Here is a 20,466-nt window from a genome sequence, read left to right on the forward strand (position 1 = left end):
TGCCTTCTTACCGCAGCTCAGGGACATCCTGATAAACACAGATGTGTAAGACTAACACTTCCACAAAATAGTTCTGCAGCAGTATGAAGGGGAGCTTCCTTCTTAGTACAACGCTTTTGTATACATTACTGATAGGCTAAAGTTCCTTAGCAAAACAAGTCTTTAATAATGAAGGCCAATGTTTGTGTTTGTAGGTAGACCAATAGGACCTGGCTCCAAACAGCTTACATTTTTGAGGCTGACACACACACAATCTTCTTCCTTGCACTCTTTCCACCTTAACATCTCTTTGGGAGACACTGTACAAAGGAATTTAGTTAGAGAAACATGGGGTGGCAGTATTTCTCCAGTGCAGAAGACCTAACAGGATGCTGCTTAAACCACAACGCTAGGATTAAGTGACTCTTGGGGCCATACATACGTAACCCTTGTATTGCAGGATTTTCACTCTTGTTGCCTGTTGACAAACAAAACTGATCACAGAGGATAAATGTGAGCTCACACCCTCCCAGTTTCAACAAACCTGGGATTAATCCACAGTCCTTCGCAAAACATAGTTTGTCACTTTTAGGACAACGCAGCACAATGTCCTTGTCCTCAACCTAGATCGTATCTGATCCACCATGCACAGCAGCTGCCCTGATGTGCCGGAAGGAGAGGCTGCCACTCCGGTACCCAGGGACACAGCTGTGGGGGACACAGCCATCCAGTGGCTAGTTCTTCAGGGAGAGACGGCTGGGCAGGGTAGTGGTCCACGTTTTAACCTCACGCTATATATATTTCTTCATGTTTTTCAGTTATTTCTGCGTGCTTTATTTTATTCCAAGTTACATCAAACCTAGTAAGTCATGCAACAAACCTAACGTCTGGGTGCAAAAATTACAAGAGAATACTGTACAGTGCAAACCCTAAGAGTTAAAGAAAAGGTAACGCTTTTTCACCAAGCTTCTATTAATCACAAGGACTAAACTATGATCACACACATAGTGAAAAATAAATTCATATCACAATTCCAAAAGTCTAATAAAATTCAATTATATTGGTAAACCAAAATCCTACGAGAGTATAAGAGGCTGAGTTGAGATGGACCATTATACTGCAATAAAACAAAAACCAAAAAACCAAACAGAAAAAGAGGTACCTTTCCACACGTGGTAGGAAAAAGCTTTTTATTCTATGATTGTTGTTTTATAGGAGAACACTTATGTTTCAAAAACACAGGTAATTGAAACAGTAACAGCACATATGCAGTGAAGGTGATTTAAATATTACATTTATGTTAACATCTTCTACAAAAGGGGCTGAGACACAGTTATGTGATATTCAGCCTTCCCCCATGAAAGCAACCCCCACCTGTATGCAATGCTAGCTCCAGTAAGGAAATTGGACCCCAGAATTTCCCGTCGTCTAATTAGAAACAAGAGATCTGCTGATCCTTACTCAAAGTTGGGAAAGTCATCTTTGCCTTTGCCCATGAAAGGTTCGAGGTTCAAGCCATTGGTTTGCGTACCTGAGTCATGCTTTGCCTTTATCAAAAGAACCAACAGAGCAGCAATAAAAAGTAAACTGTATTTTGTCATCTTATGCTGATTAAAAAAACCAGACTCTGTCCTTTATATCTTAGGTAATGAAAGACACTGAGGGTTAAAAAAAAAATCAGTTTCCAAGACAATATCCTTTTCTTTCTTTCCATTTAAAATCTAAAATTCTTTTTGTTGAATACAACGCTGTCAAATCTGATTGTCAGAAGTATCCTCAGCATTAGTGGACTTCCTTTCCGTTTCTAAAGGATGACTGCTAGTGTCAAAGCACAAGTTTTTTAGGCACCTCCCATGAGAATTCATTTCTTCCAAAGTGACCATAACATGCAGTCTTCTGATAAATGGGTTTTTTTAGGTCCAAATCCCTGTGTGTATAATAAAAAGAAGAGAAATTTCTTCACATTAAGATACTTCATGATAACTACCATTAAAATCCTGATGTTGATATCCATTTCATGCCCTTAGTCAAGCAAGCATATTCTGGAGGTGCAAGCATACCAGTGAACATGTCCAATGGACACCCATAAAAGTGACAACAAGACTTAAGTGTGAAGCACTTTAGCGTTACAGGAAAAGTCCTTATTATTGACAATTATTAATTTTAATGGAAAAGATGAAATAACCTTTAATTCCTGTTGTAAAACAAAACAGATCCTTTTTCACAACAAAGTAACTTAAAATTCTTGAAATACAAAAGTTACTTTAATTCCACATACTGTCTAAGGCCAAATGCTGAAAGTACATGCTTCATATGAAACTGGAAAGTTACATCTGTTACCTTAAAAGATATGGCACACTGGTAGATCCATGAAAAGTATCAACTGTGAAAAACTGACATAATGACAGAAAGTCTTTTGTAGTGCATGGAACAATCCCATGCTAATTCAAGAGGCTGACTTATGTCGTAATATCTAATGATTTTGCAAGAAATCATTTCTAGGATGTGATCACTGAGATATTTTCTTTTCTATGTGTTTCTTTACCTGACAATGACTCCAGGCCGAAGATCAAAGTTTTTGTGCACAATGTCCAGCAGCTCTTTCTCTGTTTTTTGGGAAGTTCCATAAGTGAACAGTGAAATGGACAGTGGATGAGCTACACCAATGGCGTAAGAAACCTACGCCAAAAAAGACACCATAGTTAGCAAAGAGACATGGCACCTCTGTGGGCAATAGAAGAAAGCATTCATTCATGAACCATCTTGGGAAAACTAAAGCCTCTCCTCCACTTCCCATATGTGCACATTCTGTATTTGTAGAAAAAGAGATAAAACTTTGAAAATGCTGAGGTCTCTGGATAACTTTCTTCCCCATTATCCAGTCACCCCATGATCATTTCCATGACAGTAAGTGTCAGAGGGTTGAGGGCTCAATAAATGTCCAGACAAACAGCCATTAAAATGAAAGCTAAAAGTTCCAGCTTCAAGAAGCTGAAAGGCTATTAGTGACATTAAAGTGGTCTTGAGCCAAACACATCAAGGTCTTCCTTTCTTCAGCTCTAAACCATCACCAAGACAGCTTCTGCTAGTGTCTTGCATGATGTGTATTCAAGGTAAAGCTGAAAAGGAAAAACTTTTGAGACAAGCAACATTCCTAGCAAACCATACCTGAACCAGAACACGGCGACAGAGCCCAGCTTTCACAAGAGACTTGGCCACCCAACGGGCTGCGTACGCAGCTGATCGGTCCACCTTCGTATAGTCTTTGCCAGAAAAGGCACCACCTCCGTGGGCTCCCCAACCACCATAAGTATCCACAATGATCTTTCGACCAGTAACACCAGCATCACCCTGAATTAGTAAAATAATTTGTCCATTTTACAAGCCATTTTATTACAAGTCTCAAACAAGGCTATGCATCCTTCAGAAGACTACAACAAAGTATAAGTTCACCACTTGTGGATTGCGCTATGGAGTAGCTGAAGGAATGAACTTGTCTCGCCAAGCTACAACAGTGGCTGTGTTCTTTAAAGCCAGATTCATAAGCCAAGCTATTTACAAATTGTGTTTGGTAATCAAGCAAACAGGTTTACACCCAGATAGCTAGAGCATGCACTGCCTGTTTCAAAAGCAAGTATTCCAGATATTACGGGAACTTTTGTTTACAAGTGACATATCTACCACATCCAAACTGAATACAGAATACTGCTAACAAACTGCATGCCATATAGGAACTGTTGAGAGATTTTCCATTCGTAAATACATACATCTATCAGGCTTTCATATCTTTCGGTCAAAATCTGAAGTTACATGAATATTAAATAGTAGATGTCTTTTTTGCATTTACCATTAAATTTATTAATTTACCACTTGTATTTACCATATGTCAGTGCTACCTTATACATCACTACATGGAGGCTGGCACCCAACACTTCCAGTGCAGTATCATTACTGAGACTGTCATACAAATATGTACTAAAACCACATTTCCAACCCCAAAATATTTATAGTCAATTTAAACTATACACAACAGGTATGGAGTAGTAGACAGTTATGGGTAATTGAGAAAGAAAGATTATTTCTAAGAACAGACACTTACAGATGAATATTCTAAAATATTAAATAATGAAGTGCAGATATCTTTTTAGCTGCCTACACAGCTATGACTGCTTCTCACAAGTACTTGATATTTTCGGTTGATCTTACTTAGCTGATCAGTATCTGACTAATTGTCTGACCTTCCCCCCCACTGCCCCATCACCCTCGAATTTACTAAATGCTTAAGCTTTGTAATGTGAGTGGAAACATGGTCAAATTTCAAATTCAGTTTCCACCTGTGCAGGCAGGTTTGCAATTCTTTATCTACAGAATATCATGTCAGTAAAATTCAACTGCTGGAATGTTTGCATGGCAAACACAAGTGGAGAGTCAAAGTTTTTCTTGGAAAGACTGTGCGTATACAAAGAAGAAAACCTTTGACACCATTTGTTCCATTTTGCTAAGAAAGCAGTGAGATGTAAATCTGAATTGCAGATAGCTGAGCTTGTCTAAAGGATCCTGTCCTCCCGCTCTACTCAAACCTTAATTTCTGATGGCACAGGCGGTTGCAGTGAGAACACCTTGTGTGCCATAATAACCTAACCTGCCGTGAGAGGAAGAGAAACAGACACGTGAAAGGAAAAAAACCACCCCTCATTTTCAAGGTGCTAAAAGAGCACAAACACAGTTGTAATGCATGTGGAAGTCACTTTGTGATGACCTGTAGTGTCCTCACAGTACCAGCGGGTGTAGCTGTTGGGAAGACAATGATAACAATAAAATTAATGATTTTGCCATAGCCAGAATTCAAGCTACCACCATGCTTGAAAACATAAGGTGAAAATCCCAAGTGAAATACACATAGAAGACTGATGAACTGAGCTGGAGATTAAGACAGTCTTCTACAGCTAGCATTGTTAAAAATAAAACTGAGTAATACTCTTATGAAAAGTAATCGGAAAGTTCAAGACATAAAAGACAAGGAAAGAAATAGTTGTTTTCTGGTTGCTGCAATGCTATTGTATATTGCACAAGTGATGATAGCAGTTGTAAGGCCATGGACACACAAGCAGATTGACCCATACTAAGTAAACTGATCCCAGGTTTGAAAAGCTGCAAACATACACCGCAATGTGCCTGTGTTTGGGTGTGCAAACCTAAGAAATACAGTTCCACCACAGGAGTAGAAAAGGTATTCCTAATTGGCTTATCGAATGTCGTTATATTACTTTTTTAAATGGGTGCAGCTCAGTGCACACCTGAAAGTTTTCCTATGTATAGCCTTCTTTTTGTACATAGCTGTGATTGCTGCATTGGTTCATTTGCTCCAAGTTACAGCTCAGGCTTGCCTGAGCTGTTTTCCATTTGTCCATAGTCTAGGATGGCTGATACAAAAAATTACAGTGATACCACCAATTCAACTACACAAAAATGCATTTTTGTATACTCACAATGATTATTCTCAACACCTTCCTACCTTGTAAAAATGACAGAAATAATTCTGGCAAATTCTAGTAAATGACTGAATTTGAACAAAGGAAAAAACAATGTCTACTTGGATTTGTTGTAAAATTAGACCTAATTTCAGGAAGGAGCTTTGAAATTTTCCTGTGATAGTTCTGAAGGGAACTGAAAACTAAAACATTGAGAATAGTGGATTTGTTTTCAAAAACTAAATCTCAAAAGCCCTCATCCTACAGAGAGTGTAAGTTCTGCCTGACTTCTGAGAGTGCAGGAGCCAATTATAAATCCCAGCTCCAGCATTGCCTAGATAAAGCAAAAGCCACATTTATATTCTCACCGGGAGAAGCCCATCAGGGGCTGGTTTTCAGAGCAGACAGACACCTGCAGCTCTCATTGGTGTCAGGCAGAACAATGCAAGCTATATAGAGCTGAAAACCAGGTTCACTAAGAGAAGTAAACCTTCTCTTGTCTCTCTGTAAGGAGTACTTTCCATGAGAAAGGATTGAAGTCCAGCCCTGAGTGAGACATGCAGAGGCTTTGGGGAAACCCAGAGCTCGGCTGTACATTCCACACGCAAAGTCAGATTCAGCTGAACTTGCCTGCCTAGTCACAACACGTGTATGGTGTCACCATGCCCTCAGAGGTTACCTTGGCATACCAGCACATGAAACCCTGGGTGCTTCTCCCACATACAACTGCAGTTAAAACTTCTGCTAGGCAGCTTGCTTCTTACGCCCTAGGACAGGCATGCCAAAAAGCCGAGCATTTCTTTTAAGACAAAGGCAGACTGATAAAAGCACCAAAATAACACAACACAAACCTGAGGCCCTCCGATAACAAAACGTCCACTAGGTTGAAGGTGATAAATAGTTTTCTCATCCAAATATTTTGCAGGGACAACAGATTGGATCACACGATCCTTCAGAGTTCTGCGCATATTCTCCAGCGAAATGGTTTCATCGTGCTGCACAGATATCACAATGGTGTGAACACGCACTGGGATGACTGCTCCATTCTCCTGGATATACTGAACTGTAACCTGAATAGAACAGGGAGGAGGAGGAGGAAAAAAACCCAAAGTTGCTATAAAATGTATTACTGGTCTACATCAAACATCATGCTATGCTATTCCAAGAGCAAAATTGTAGCAAAATGTCAATGCTGACACTGCAATGATCACTGTTCACATTGTTGCCAAGGTATGAAAAATGAAGCCTATTTTCTCATTCTTCTTTCTTGCTGTGGTGAGAAAAAACCTCAATATGGACAATCTCATTTTCTACGAATTTGTCCAAAATGCGTCTTTTGGTTGGGATTTTCCCAAGCCTCAAAAATTTACTTTCTCATTGAATCTTCAAAAAGGCCAGCCCAAATCCCTAAATACAAATATAACCTTTAGATCTCCTGTCACTTTTTCATCAAGCACAGGCCGCTTAGGTCTGAAGGGTTACACGTTTCTTCACTGGTAGGTGGTCAAGTGCTGCTAGCACTCTGATACAGGTTAACCATTTTCCAACAGTCAGGGAGACAGTATCATAAGCAGTGGAAATGCTTTATCTGCTACTTGTAGGTTATCCTGATGTTCTGAACACCGTCAATTGCTGTCTTGAAAAATATTTAAGGCTTTTGGAAAGAAAAAGTGTTAGTTTTCAATTATCTGGACTCTCCATAACAGTATTTACCTGTGTTTTAGAGTCAGGCCTCAGCCAAGGAAGTTCTCCATTACGCCTCAGCTCTGCTAACCTGGCATTCAGCTTATGAGCAAGAACAATTGTTAGAGGCATACATTCTTCTGTCTCATCTGTTGCATAACCAAACATCAAACCCTGCAGGAGGAGGAGATATACTTCAGTCACTGGTAAAAGCACCACAACCAAAGGCAACAAGATTTCATCTGAAGCAAAGAGTAAACAGTACCCTCAGGTTTACTTTCTACTGCTTTACATTACAGTGCAAGAAGCCTAAACTCAGATCAGGCTCCAACATGTTACAGTGTAATGAGAAACAAACCACCTTCCTAGAATTTTTCACTGAAAGCCTGAAGGATACATGTTGAGCTGAAAACCTGGAGAAAAACTGAGAAGTTTCTGTGAAAAAAATCAAGTTCTTTCACAGAAAAAAATCTGCTGGAGCAAAACAATTTCGGGGCTATTCTGTCATAGGAAAGGTGTTCTCGCTAGCCTGGAAATGTTGAGGAGGCTTTTGCATATGAATACACACACACTTATACTGCAGTTCGCATCTGAAATTTCAGTGGAATGGGATGTGAATAGTCCATGAAGGATGTACCATTCAATGGTTTAAGGCACCTGCCTCGGATTTTCAATGCCACACACTTCCGGTGACAGCTTATACTGCTATTTAGTCACGTTCCCTGCATCAGACTTTCCTTTGCAAAATAGAGTTAGCAGCATTTTCTTTTGCATCCAGTGAATGTTGGGATTAAAAACACAGGAATGTACTTTGATACAATGGGAAGGGAGGCCAAAGTGCCAAAGAAAGTCAGATATCTTCATCTTATATAGTACTATGTCCCCATGACAGCATAAAAGCATTTTAATTTAGTCCTCAAGGGTTTTTCAAACAATATTAGCTTGGCTCCTGGACGCCAATGTCTCCACTTATGGTTCTCAACAGCATTGTTATATGCTAGATATTACTACTAATGATAATTCCTGTAAATGTTACACTCAATCATACTGGCATCAGTCAGATTATGGAGTTTTTATGTTAGCATCTTTCTCTTGGGAACATACCATAATTACCTACATGTGTTATTTAGCTCAGAAATGCAGCTTGGACAGCCTTAATTATGTGGAACACCTATTACAATAGCTGCCTCTGGGAAATAAGTGAGAATTAAAAGTACTCCGGTGTATTTGCCTTCATTGTGCTAATGCCGAAGACAGTTGAAACATTGCCTAATTTTTTGCTGTGTAAAATCTCAAGAGCTCCATGAAAATGAAAAGATCCTTTGTTTATTCCATCTTACAAGACAAGTCTGGCTGCAAGATGAATGGTCTAATCAATCTAAAGCTACTCAAGAAAAACATGAAATACTTAAGCAAAAAACCTTTGCTAAATTCTAAAGGACACACCCTCAGCTACTACAAACTGCCAGAGCTCTCCCAGCTTACATGAAGTGCTATAACAAACACCAGGCAAAAGTCTGCCCTCAAAGAACTTCCAACTGTTTTAATAAAAATACGGGATTTATTCTCGGGTAGCGTAAGATGGACATGTAGAAATTTTCACATGGGTTTTGATCTAGAAAACAGGGCAAACTTTTTCCATTCAGTTTTGATGTGTTGTCTGTGATGTTATGTCTACCTGATCTCCAGCACCAACATCCTCTTCATTCCTGTGTAGATGAACACCTTGGGCAATATCAGGTGACTGCTGTTCCAGTGCCACCAAAACATTACAAGTCTTGTAGTCAAAGCCTATTTGGAAGAAAAAAAAACACAGTAGTGGTGAATCAGCTTTTTCTGTCACAATTAAGAAAAGTAACATGGAACAATGTGACAAAGTTTTCATTCTGAAGGTTATCGCATTCAGAACGCAAAACCCAACTGCTATTTTTAGGGTGGTTTTTTGACAATACAACACTTGAAGCCTTTTTTGGGAGGGGGTGGGGTATGAAGCGTTACCTTTATTGCTTGTTACTGCTTGTTTTCCTTTGCATTGACATCCTGTGCCAAGCCAATTCAGGTTATGAATAGTTAACTGCAGAAAACTAGTCAAAGAAGTTAATAAAGAGCCTCTGCCAAATAAAGACTATTAAAAACCTCTACATAAATTCCTAGGAGCTGATGTTTTCACTAACTGAAGGCTCTGCTCTCCGATACATTATTTGTAATCCATGTAAAGCAGTATCTGTACCTAAATCTCTCGTGGGAGTTTGAGTGAGAGCCACAGAGAGAAAGAAACAGATTCAACTATCACAGCAAATCTGGAAGTCGAAATTTACTTTATATTACTTTCAAAGACCAAAAGGAAAGTTTTAAAAGGAAATTGAAAGACTTACAGAAGATTGTGGCAAAATTTTCCACCTGTTCCTAGGTATATTAATAGTAACTTGTTTCTTTCCAAATGCAACCTTTCCTAGAACTGTAGCTACTGGCAGCTGCTGACCAAACTCATGTTCAGCCAATACAACATATATACACGTCCATATGCATATGATCTGCTTGAAGAATGCTCTTCACCTTCCTAAGTACGCTACTGTCATGGTTTTACCCCAGCCGGCAGCTGAGCACCATGCAGCCACTCACTCACTCCTCCCCGTCAGGATGGGGGAGAGAATTGGAAAAGTTAAAGTGAGAAAACTCGTGGGTTGAGATAAAGACAGTTTAATAGGGAAAGCAAAAGCCGCGCACACAAGCAAAGCAAGGAATTCATTCACCCCTTCCCGTGGGCAGGCAGGTGTTCAGCCATCTCCAGGAAAGCAGGGCTCTGCTATGCGTAACGGTTACTTGGGAAGACAAATGCCATCACTCTGAGTGTTGCCACCCCCCCCATCCTCTTCCCCAAGCTCCTTATAAACTGAGCATGACATCATATGGTTATGGAGTATCCCTTTGGTCAGTTTGGGTCACCTGTCCTGTCTGTGTCTCCTCCCAACTCCTTGTGCACCCCCAGCTGTGCCACTGGCAAGGCGGTGTGAGAAGCAGAAAAGGCCTTGGCTCTGTGTAAGCACTGCTCAACAACAGGTCCACATAACAAAAACATCTCTGTATTATCAATGCTGTCTCCAGCACAAATCCAAAACATAGCCCCACACTAGCTACTATGAAGAAAATCAACCCTCTCAGCTGAAACCAGGACAGCTACGTAGAGAAGAAAATTATATTTCTGTGTGCAATTGTTTGGTTTAGCTTTTTGGTTTACTTCTGCATATAAATTGTTTTTTTTTTTACTGGGTCACTGTATCTCCCCTTATCATTTTTGGCAGTTAGGATAAAAAGGAGATTTATAATCTACTAGTTTTTCCAGCATTTTCTGAAAGCACTGCTGTTATGTGATGGTGGAGGTAACCTGCAGATGTGCTGCTATAATATTCTCCCACCACAATCTCCCTGTAAATTCAATAGCAATTAAAGGACTGCAGGAAACAGCAAATATTCCAAGTATACTGTTACAGTGAAGCGTGTCTTTTAAGAGCTTTTGATTAAAAAAAGTAACGTATAAACAGATACATGGCAAATCAGAAAGTGAAGTGTGTCTGGTATATAAAGCTTTTTGTCTTTTATCATTTGCACACTACGCAAACTGGATTTGGACTGCACACTCCTCAGTGTGACAGGAGTTGTTCAGAGCTAGCAGAGCAACTTGCACAGCAAGAACCTGCTTCACACCTGGGAACACGTAGATGCTACCGCAGTATAAATGTATAATGGTACAACAAAATTAACTAGGTTTCTTCTTGCCCCTCTTTCACACCAAGAAGCATCAATCAGCTTGCCAAATGACAAACCAAGATTCGAGTTCTTGCAAGTTTGGAGGAGTGGTAGATTCTGCAGCTCAAGTTGCAGCTAACTATTCCAGCCTAATACCACAGTTTAAAGTATATTCTGCCTACTCCCTTCCAGTTTTAACTAATATATGATGTTTTTTCTACTTACGGGATAAAGCCAGAAAGCGTATCACATAGCAACACGTAAGCAGCTTTCACACGGGAAACCCAGTTTTTATCAGGCTTGCTAAAGCCTATACATGGAAGTGGTGACAGACCTGTTTTGCAGTTGCCTATTGCTTGCTCTTCAAGGATTTCATGAGTTTTTCCACCAACCTTTAGCTGAATCATCATAGCCAATATGTCTAATTGCATCTCGGACAACTCGTTGATAATCCACAATTGCATGAGATGTGATCTCCCCACAGAGCAACACCATTCCTGTTTTACATACTGTCTCTGAAGAGAGAGATGAAAACAGGATTACAACAGCAGAATAACCCAGCCCATTGAGACAAATAACTGTGATGATGGTGATTTTGAGAAATCTACTGGGTACACACAGTGTAAGTCTTTTCTACCTATATTTTTAGCATTATTAGCTCTTTAAGAAAAATTTCTTTCATATTCATCATATGTCTGAAAATAAGGAAAAGACTAATATGTCCAGTTTACAAATGGGAAATCAAAACACTGACCACCATTCAGTGATAGGCACAGATTTTAGGGAAATATAATTTTAAGCTGTGATTTTTGAAGCCACTTAATCACTTTAAGATACATACTGAGGCTACATAAAACTCAATGATCAACTATTTTGAAAACTTGCCTCCAGTCTCAGAAGGAAGAATCTGAAGATGGGGTTTAGTTACATTATACGTAACCTGGGATAATGATCTGAGTTGATAGTACAACTTTTTCTGCAGAGATTTCAAAAAACAAACAGTTATGGGGACTTGGACTGAAAAATTAGTACTTAATTAAATATAGTAAATGAACTTTTCAACAAAACATTCAAATGGTCTTTAAAAAATCCACTGTAATGAACCCAAAACTGCTTTTCCCAGGAAAATTCAGTCCACACACAAAATTAACCTTTCCTACACTTGTACAGCCTGCTTAGGCTTCAGTCTTTATTAAAAAACTTTTACTGTTTCTTCTCATCTCTCCTTCTCTTGAAGACTGTAGTTCTTATGTAATTTTTTTTTTTTAAGAGCAAAAGAAGTTTGGAAGTGATAGCATCAAGCTCTTTGCAAATATCATAAAAAAAGAACGGTGCCTGGGTGATGACAAAGTAAAGCAGCAAACAACTTACCACAAGCAACTTTGGCATTTGGGTCCTGCTTGAGATGGGCGTCTAGTACAGCATCGCTGATTTGATCACAGATTTTATCTGCAAGACATTGAAGCTGTGATTCAAAACCATAGCACTCAGTGCAAACATGGACTGTTTACATCACTTTGAATAGGTAGGTATTTCAGCAAGGAATTCTTTTATTGCGTATTACTGCAGTATTTAAGCTAGCTAAATAGAAAGACACATGCAACATCCTGTGAGCAAAGTCAATAGACACAATGGGGAATTTACTTACTGGTATAAACTAATACTGACTATAACTTTGCCTGTCGTTTTCTGCACCTAAATGTGAAAGGAGTTATACATAGAATTACCTGAGAGGCTAAGAGGCTTTACTCCCAGGCTTCTCCTCTTCTACCACCACAAGCCAATACGGCATGCACTTTGCATCAGTAGTATTTTAACAAGAAGGTGATATTCCACCATCAACTTCCATCTCCCCAACAGAAAGTTAGAATATACCTGTCCAACACTGCTGGTAAAGCCTGAGAAAGTGTTTAGATTAATACAGATAGTGCACATCCCAGTCAAATGCCTGTTTCGGGTTTGCTTCTTCTCACTGCTTCCAACCATCCTGCAATGCCAGCTCCTAATAATCCCTGCAACCCACCTAAGGCAGCGGAATAAGTAGCACACAAAGAAGCAAAAAGGGGTTACCAGCTGAAGTTTTCCTGAGGTAAATCTTGAGTCTATCTCCAGTGATATCCCAAATACCAAGGTTTCAGCTCAGGTTTATCATAATAATCCTTTCTCTTTTCCTTTCTTTTCCTACCTTTTTAACAAATAATTAATCTTGCTCAAATAATGTAGCTAATCTAATGAACACAAAAGGGCAGCACCCATAAAAATGCCTTCCACATGAAAATGGTAATTTTTCCTCATATACTTTAATTTTCTTATTCTTAGAGTCTAGTATTGCATACTATGTTTAGATGTTGCCATACCATGCTGTGTGGCAAAATACATTAATCTCCTGCCTTGCCATTTGCAACACAATCTGTTGGAAAGCTATGTTTTGTAAGCGTGTGTCATTACAGACTTTTAATACATTTAACCTGAAGTCTCATTTATTTTCCTGAGAAACGTGTACATTTAGCCAAGAGGGACAAATCAGAGACTAGAGAACTAATGTAATTCTGATGCTCTTATCTCCCATATTAACCACTTCAACACAAAAAGAACCAAGTCAAAAGACAATTAGCAATGTAGGCTGCATTGGCACTTTCAGCCTTGCAAGAACTGTACATGGATTACTAAATTTGGGACAATTATTACCAAACAAGAATCAGACACCATTCTTGCAATTTAGTGAGAAGTCCAAACGAACCTTGTTTAGCAAGACTGGGGACAAAGGTGGCAGGAGTGATTAAAACGTATCTTTGCAAGCTCTCTTCAAAGTTTCCATTTTTGTAAGGAAATATAACCATATTTTCAAGCATTGAAGTAAAAATTATTGATGAAGACATGTAATTTTTGATTACCTGAGTGGGACAACAGAGCAACTGGGATAGGATGACCTTCTTAGAGCAGGTCCAATGTCTTGCAGTAAGCTCCCCGTGATTGGGACTGCTTTGTAGTCTTTTTTCCACCACACAGTTTCTATGCCAGGAACAACCTTTATCCCTGTCCTTGCTCCACATGAAGCATGTCTCACCTGCATTAGATGCTAGTGTCCCATGTTTGCCTAAGTTCCCTGTATGGCACATACAAAGGATATTGCATGCATTCTTCCCAAAACATTCAAGAAGAGTAGAGGTAATCCCATATGACTAATTCATCCTCATTTCTCCTCATGGCACCTATCTGGTACAAAAAACTTCACATAGGTTTTGCATGCTGTGGTTGAAATTAATTTATGAACTAAAACTTTGATGAAACGTCTCCATAGAGTGTTAGCCATAGTAAGCAATGAAATCAGTAAGTGAACATTTAACAGGATGTTTTCTTGTTCGGGGTGTTCTTGTTGGGTTTTTTTATTGAATTGTATCATTACTATCTACAGTATTTCATGGATACTGGTAGATAGAAAAGCAGTTCTTTTGCTTCCCTCTGAGAGAGATAACATAGCCACATTTATGAACAAAAAGCATAGCCCACATTTACAGAAGGGGAGAGTTTGTCTTAAAAAACTGTTACTCTGAAAAGATAATGATAGAAAACCACATCAGCAGTCGTCCATAGAAATACAATTATCTCCATACAATAGTGTTAGTGAGACTGCTACAGAAATACTAGATTTTGGTGGTGGTATTCCAAAGATGACATTAAGAAGCTGTGGGAAAGTTTAGGACAGACTGAGAAGAATGCCCCAAAATCAGAAAAGTCGATCTTACAGGATAAAATCAATCAAGCTCAATCTAGTTTTGAAAGGCTGAAGGAAAGGCAACATACCAGAAGAAATCCTTATAGGCATTGGGATCACAGTCTCTAAGAATCTAGAAATCATATGCTGAGCAAAAAGTTTTTGTCTGATGGACAATAATGTAACTACAGTTGATAGCTGGAAATTAAAGAGAGAGATAAAGATTCAAAAAGGAAGCTCTTGAAAAGGTGAGAGCCATTCAAATCATTCATCTAGAGGTATGCAGGATTCCTTGTTCCTTCAAATCTCTAGAGGAAAACTGGATATCTTTTTAAAAGATATGAATGAAATTCAATCATCATTTACTAGCATGTTTGAAGAATTGTTGCACAAAATTTTATTACCTGCGTATGAAGGTCAGACTAGATTATATATCAGAGCTACCTTCCGGTCTTTAAAAGCTATATGAGAAATTAATCAATTAAAATCGTAAATTAGAATAACTTAATCTACTCTGTTGATCGCATACCTTTAGATTAAAATAGACTGAGACAAATCAGTTTAACAATTCATGTCATGTCTGTTGGTGCAACAACCAGCAGTTCTAGTGCAACTAGATCCAAATACAGGTACAGATATATCTGTCAAGACTGGAAAGAGAAATCTAGCTGGATGATTGGCTGATTAATGCATTAAATTAAAGGCATGTCTATTAGTAAAGGTCTCTGGTGTAAAATAAAACTGGGTGTTCTATTTTTAGTAATGCTTAGCAGGCTTTGTGCACCCTTCATTCTGTTATTTAAATTTCTCATCTCCACTGTCCCATTTCTCTTGTTGGCTGGTAAATGTAACAGGGTATGCTTGTACTTCCTTCTTTTTTCGGAAACAGGGAAAGCATAATGGACCACTTTCTGGTGAGGCATTATCATCTAAAAAATGATGTAGTAGGTAACAACTCAGTTCATGCAAACCTCCATGTAGCTAATTGCTATCCAATAGGATAAATATTGCAAAAGGGATGTCTAGGCTGAGGATTTCTTGACTGAGCAGGAACGTATTAGATAATCATGAATTCTTTTCATGAAATCCAATCATCCCATAGACCCGACAATATGGCAGAGATGCCAATTAGCCGTAAAGCAGCTCTTGCTAACTATAAAAGGAATTAATGACTCTAGGGGAGCTGATGATAAACCCTACTCAAATTCCTAGTTGTCAAATTATAAAATAAAGGAGGCATTCAACAACAAAAGTGATGTCCAACAGTTATAAGGAGCTCCACAGATTTCCAGGTAGTTGAACACAAATTTGTTACGTCAATCTAGACTATGTAAGAGCCTAAACACAAGCCGTGACATCTGCAAGTTCTCCAGGACTTCTCCAAGAATTCAGTTTCATGGATTCACTACACACACACAAATCTATAAACAACAGTAACAACTGAAAAAAGCTCTGCCCTTTGAAGCACAACAAACAGGTACAAGCACACTTCTGGCTTTGATGGCGAAGTAAATATAATCAACATTGAACATTTCCAAAGGTAAGGTTGATTTTCTTAAAAACCTGTGATTATCAAAATAAAATGCAGTATTTTTAATTATACATTATTGATATCAACAGAAAAAAATAATTAAACTAGAATGTGAAATTATATATCCAAATATGGTCAACTGAGCAGTTGTCAGTTTTCTGGTAAAAAAGTAAAACAGTCAAGAAACTTAGATACTTCTTATGAGCACTGCATCAAAAAATAAGCTCTCCACCAAAAAAGTTTCTCTGGAAAGACTTCAAATAGCTGATTGTGCTGTATTACATTTTTCCTATTTAAAAGACTCTTGAGGAGTGCCAATTGATAACTGCAGTGGTACTTCAGTATTAACACTACGCTGTTTAAATATCTTGTACTCTGGTCTCTTTGTTCAACACACAGTTTACTGAAGTGTTATGTATATTGTTAAGTATATACAGTGTTAGCTATCACTAAGTATATATGATGTTAGATATAAGACACAAGCATCAACTTGCTGTCAAGATCTACATTTTCTGTTTGGTTGGTCTTTTTTTCTTTTGTGATTATTTTTCTGTGAAGATCCAGAAGACAACCATAATTTTTTTGATATGGTTGGAAATCTGAGGGCACTTTTAGCAGATATTCTCTCTTATATTTTCCTTGACACTTAATGGAAAACTGAATGACATTCTGTTTGCAGGCAATTCTACATTAAGCCACACCAGATAGGGGAAGGAATTAATTCTAAGTGGTTTGGCACCTGTTGAGACATTGTGGCTCAGAGAAACATACAATGCCTTTCAAAGCACAGCGAAACCACTGTGCAGCACAGACACACACTACTGGACAAAGCCAAATGGAGCAATGACGAAAACCAACTATCTAAAAAAATAAAATCTTTCTCTTCCCCATGTTGCTATCTATGTGCTTTTATGATACTGAAGTGAAGAAGTCACGTGTAAGTCTTCAGATAGTTTGGAATTTACACCACTAAATGCCAAGATTAAAGACCTGGAAGGAAGTCTCAAATTTTATACTCAAGTGATTTAAAAGAATTTGGACTGAGAGGCTGGGATAAACAGAGCCTTCTATAAAGCCTTTGGGGAGCACCTATACATTAATTATTGCCAGCTATTACTTGCTTCTATGGAATTTGGGCTTAGCAACACACAACTCTTAAGCATTACACACATACAAGGCAGCTCTCTGTATACCCAAGTAAATAAGCATGTAATTTTTCCTGCTTTGTTTATTAAGGAGGTCTGCATTAAAGCATTCAGTCCTTAGCTAATATAATCAAAACAATTCAAACTCCCACCAGACAAAGATCTGGTTCAGGATCTTTACTTCACATAATGCCCTCTAGCAAAATTATATGATCACATACAGAAGAGAAATAATCAAGAACATGCAAATTGGATAATTTGCTGTCAAACAGAGGAACTCAAAGCTCTCAATAAAATTCTAGTGCTACTAATTATGTCTGAGGCTGTAGTTGGGCTTCTGACATCAGGTCTCATTTTAAGAAATAGCCAAGATTTTCCTGGGTGATAAAAACCTAATGGCATGTCTACACCTCTCGTGTAAAACCACAGACAGGGAAAAGGAGGGGCTGGGTAAGATGTAACAGTGATCAATTTGCTGTCAGAAACTAGAGTTATCACTGAGACAATTAAAACCTATTGCTGGGCTATGTTCAGGAACAAGATTTTGCAGGACCACTCAGAGTCCTGCAGATGTGACAGAGTACTGTCAACCCGTCCTCCCTTGATTTGGGAAACCTCTACCTTTCCTTTGTCATAGGAGTTTGGGTTTTCAGTACCCTACAGGAAGACTTCGGCTGTTTAAGAAAGCATAAGCATCACCGTCTTAAAAATGTCTGAGTAAATTTCAGTTTTCCACTCCCTCTACAATAAGCATCTCTGTTTGCCACTGTGCATCTCACAGTACCCAGCGGTCTGGCAACCTCTGCCAGATGAGAGGCTGCACACAAATCTAACAAGTGGTAGCATTGTTTCTCAGAGGCCTCTTGAGTATTTTGGAACAGGAGGAAGATAATGCTCATGGGGCTTAAAAGAAGGCCTACGGAGAGCCAATAAAGTTTTTGGAAATCAAGAATGGAATGTGAAGAACAACTAAAAAATAGGCCAAATTCTCAAACAAGATAAAAAGAGAATTAATAAAGGAAGGAAACCAAGGGGCAAAGCTAAACCTAGGGATGCAGTTGAACCCTTCCTATTCTGAGACTTATCTATTGTTGCCCCAGGGGGATTAAAAGTAATGATTACAGTATCATAAATTGTGATCTGTCGTCTTTGGAAATACCATCATCAATTTAAAGTTACCATATTGTATCGTGTTATTCTTCCTATGAAACTACCTTGCGCTACAGACGCTGGTTGTAATTATATATAAATTTGAGATGGGACCTATGTCCCAAGGACCAAATGTGGTTGTAATTTTCATTGTGTTACATCAGAAAGAACCCCAACTGGCTTAACCTGATGTAGCTGCCTTGACATTGACAGAGAAGTACTCAATTGCATCAGCCATGGATTTGATCTGCAGTAATATGTTAATATTATAGAAGAACATCAGAATTACAGACATAAAATTCTCACTGCTGACCCTTTTTATTCTCTGCTATGTCATTCCACCCATTTATGATTTACTCGCATAACACAAGTACGGCCCTGAAAAAGCCTTATTATAGCAAAAGGTACAGGACGCCAAATCAGTTTCTAAAATAAATACACTTTCCAGGACATCAAACAGTCTATCGTCCCCTGGCCTCATTTGGGGGAACACTTGCTGTTGACATAAGGTACATGTTTATGGCAGATGAGCATTTGTTTTCAATAAAATTGAACTAAGCTCTGCTGACCATATGTAAAGTTTAGCAAATAACTATCCACTATTTGCTTAAGCAATTCCATATATTGCATCAGATGATAGAATGGAGGGGGAAAAAAAAAAATCAGCAACTTTGCCATAGACAGCTGCTGGGACCATTGATTTTTAAAAGCTTTAAAATAGCCTGCTTAGAGATATTCCTGTCATGGGTGACAGTTTTAGAGCATAGCATATATGCAGGGCAGTTTCACAGGGCCCATAAAGATACGGAACTTGAGAAGCAAGCTATGCATTCTTATCCGCATGTGAAACTTGAGTCTATCAGAGATATAGTAGTGTCTCCGCAGTAATACTGAAAGAAATTCAGATGAAAAGGAAGGAGCAGCAGCCATAAACCCCTCTGCCCTCCTCAGTGCAACACGCACCCTGCAAAAGCAGGTAAACTCCTGTTGGAAGCACCCTAGTTGTAGCGGTTCTATAGTCTGTACGGACAAGGTCCAATAAAGTAAAGAGTGCCCTGTTACAAATAACTTCTGTAATAAGATTAATAGCAGATGAATTCTTCTTCAGGCTTTTAAAACATTTTAATTGAAAATATTATTCTTTTTCCGCATTTGCCAGAGTGGGTTCCTTACCTGGATGTCCTTCTCCCACCGACTCCGATGTGAACATGAAAGCCCCTTCATCATCCAGCGTGTAATCACATAAACCATCCACTGGCCCATTCATGATTGTGATGCTTTTCCTGATGGATTATTATAAACAGTGGTTGAAGAGTTCTACCTTTAGTGCCTTCTCTTAAGAGAAGGTTCTTTATCAGCAGGACTATCGCTGTCTTCACTTAGTACCCTTACACCTAACTTGAATTTCAGTGTGTGAAATCAGCATGTGCTTGCATCTGTGTACACATGCAAAGAGTAGGCATGTGCCTGAAGTCTGTATCCCTACCTAGCCTGATCTGTCAGTCCCTGAGCTGCTCCTATATATGGAAAAGTGAAAGTGCCTAGATAATCATGTGAGGAAAATGGAAGAGCCCATTTCTTGGCAGGGGAGTTAGTTAACTTTAGGATATTTCACTAATTAACTCAGTTCTTGGAAACATTCTGGATTCAACCCATGCAAGATTGGTTATCTTAATAACTCAACTGAGCATGAAGTAATGCGGGAGTACTGGTGACAGTTCAGGTCAGCTGCTTCTTCAGTTTGTCTCTCCCCTAATTCTGGGATCTGTGTTGTGCTTCCAACCGTGTGTTGTGGTTTTACAGGGCTAGATTAAAAATCTGTCAATGCATGTCTTGCCTAGCAAGAGACTGAAAGAAGTTTGCTCTGCATCATGTAACTGTATTTTCCTTTTACTTTTTCATCTCTTGAAAAGTAGAATTCTCTCCTGATTTTTTTTTCATTTTCATTCATTCTTCATGCACATTTGAGAAACGGAGCATCTGATAAGATCTAGCATGACGAGTGCTTCTCATTTATGCAGACCTCTCACTTCAGCCTTTGCTTTG

General features: G+C 38.8%; 1 protein-coding gene across 2 annotated transcripts; it reads right to left on the minus strand.

The window, feature by feature from the left end:
* Nucleotides 1-1,152: 1,152 nt before the first annotated feature.
* MAT1A (methionine adenosyltransferase 1A) lies at nucleotides 1,153-19,983 on the minus strand. Of its 2 annotated transcripts, XM_054831145.1 has the most exons (9): nucleotides 19,594-19,983; nucleotides 12,252-12,329; nucleotides 11,273-11,395; nucleotides 8,812-8,924; nucleotides 7,164-7,307; nucleotides 6,302-6,520; nucleotides 3,148-3,330; nucleotides 2,525-2,658; nucleotides 1,153-1,906 (listed from the first exon to the last, which is right to left on the minus strand). In XM_054831145.1, exons 1-9 carry the CDS (start codon nucleotides 19,685-19,687, stop codon nucleotides 1,804-1,806), a joined length of 1,191 nt encoding a protein of 396 aa, XP_054687120.1. In that variant the 5' UTR covers nucleotides 19,688-19,983; the 3' UTR covers nucleotides 1,153-1,803. The 2 variants fall into 2 exon arrangements, with proteins under 2 accessions (XP_054687120.1, XP_054687123.1); XM_054831148.1 differs by lacking the exon at nucleotides 3,148-3,330 and having other exon boundaries at nucleotides 19,594-19,926.
* Nucleotides 19,984-20,466: the final 483 nt, after the last annotated feature.

Source organism: Grus americana, chromosome 7, assembly GCF_028858705.1.
Source record: "Grus americana isolate bGruAme1 chromosome 7, bGruAme1.mat, whole genome shotgun sequence".
NCBI classification, from domain to species: domain Eukaryota; kingdom Metazoa; phylum Chordata; class Aves; order Gruiformes; family Gruidae; genus Grus; species Grus americana.

Excerpts from the sequence above, each read along its gene's own strand:
- MAT1A (XM_054831145.1), bottom strand. The coding sequence starts at position 19,687 with ATGAATGGGCCAGTGGATGGTTTATGTGATTACACGCTGGATGATGAA. Across the intron at positions 8,925-11,272 it reads CTATGATGATTCAGCTAAAG|GCTTTGACTACAAGACTTGT; the intron begins GTTGGTGGAAAA and ends TCTTCCAAATAG. Across the intron at positions 6,521-7,163 it reads GGCCTGACTCTAAAACACAG|GTTACAGTTCAGTATATCCA; the intron begins GTAAATACTGTT and ends TGTTCTATTCAG.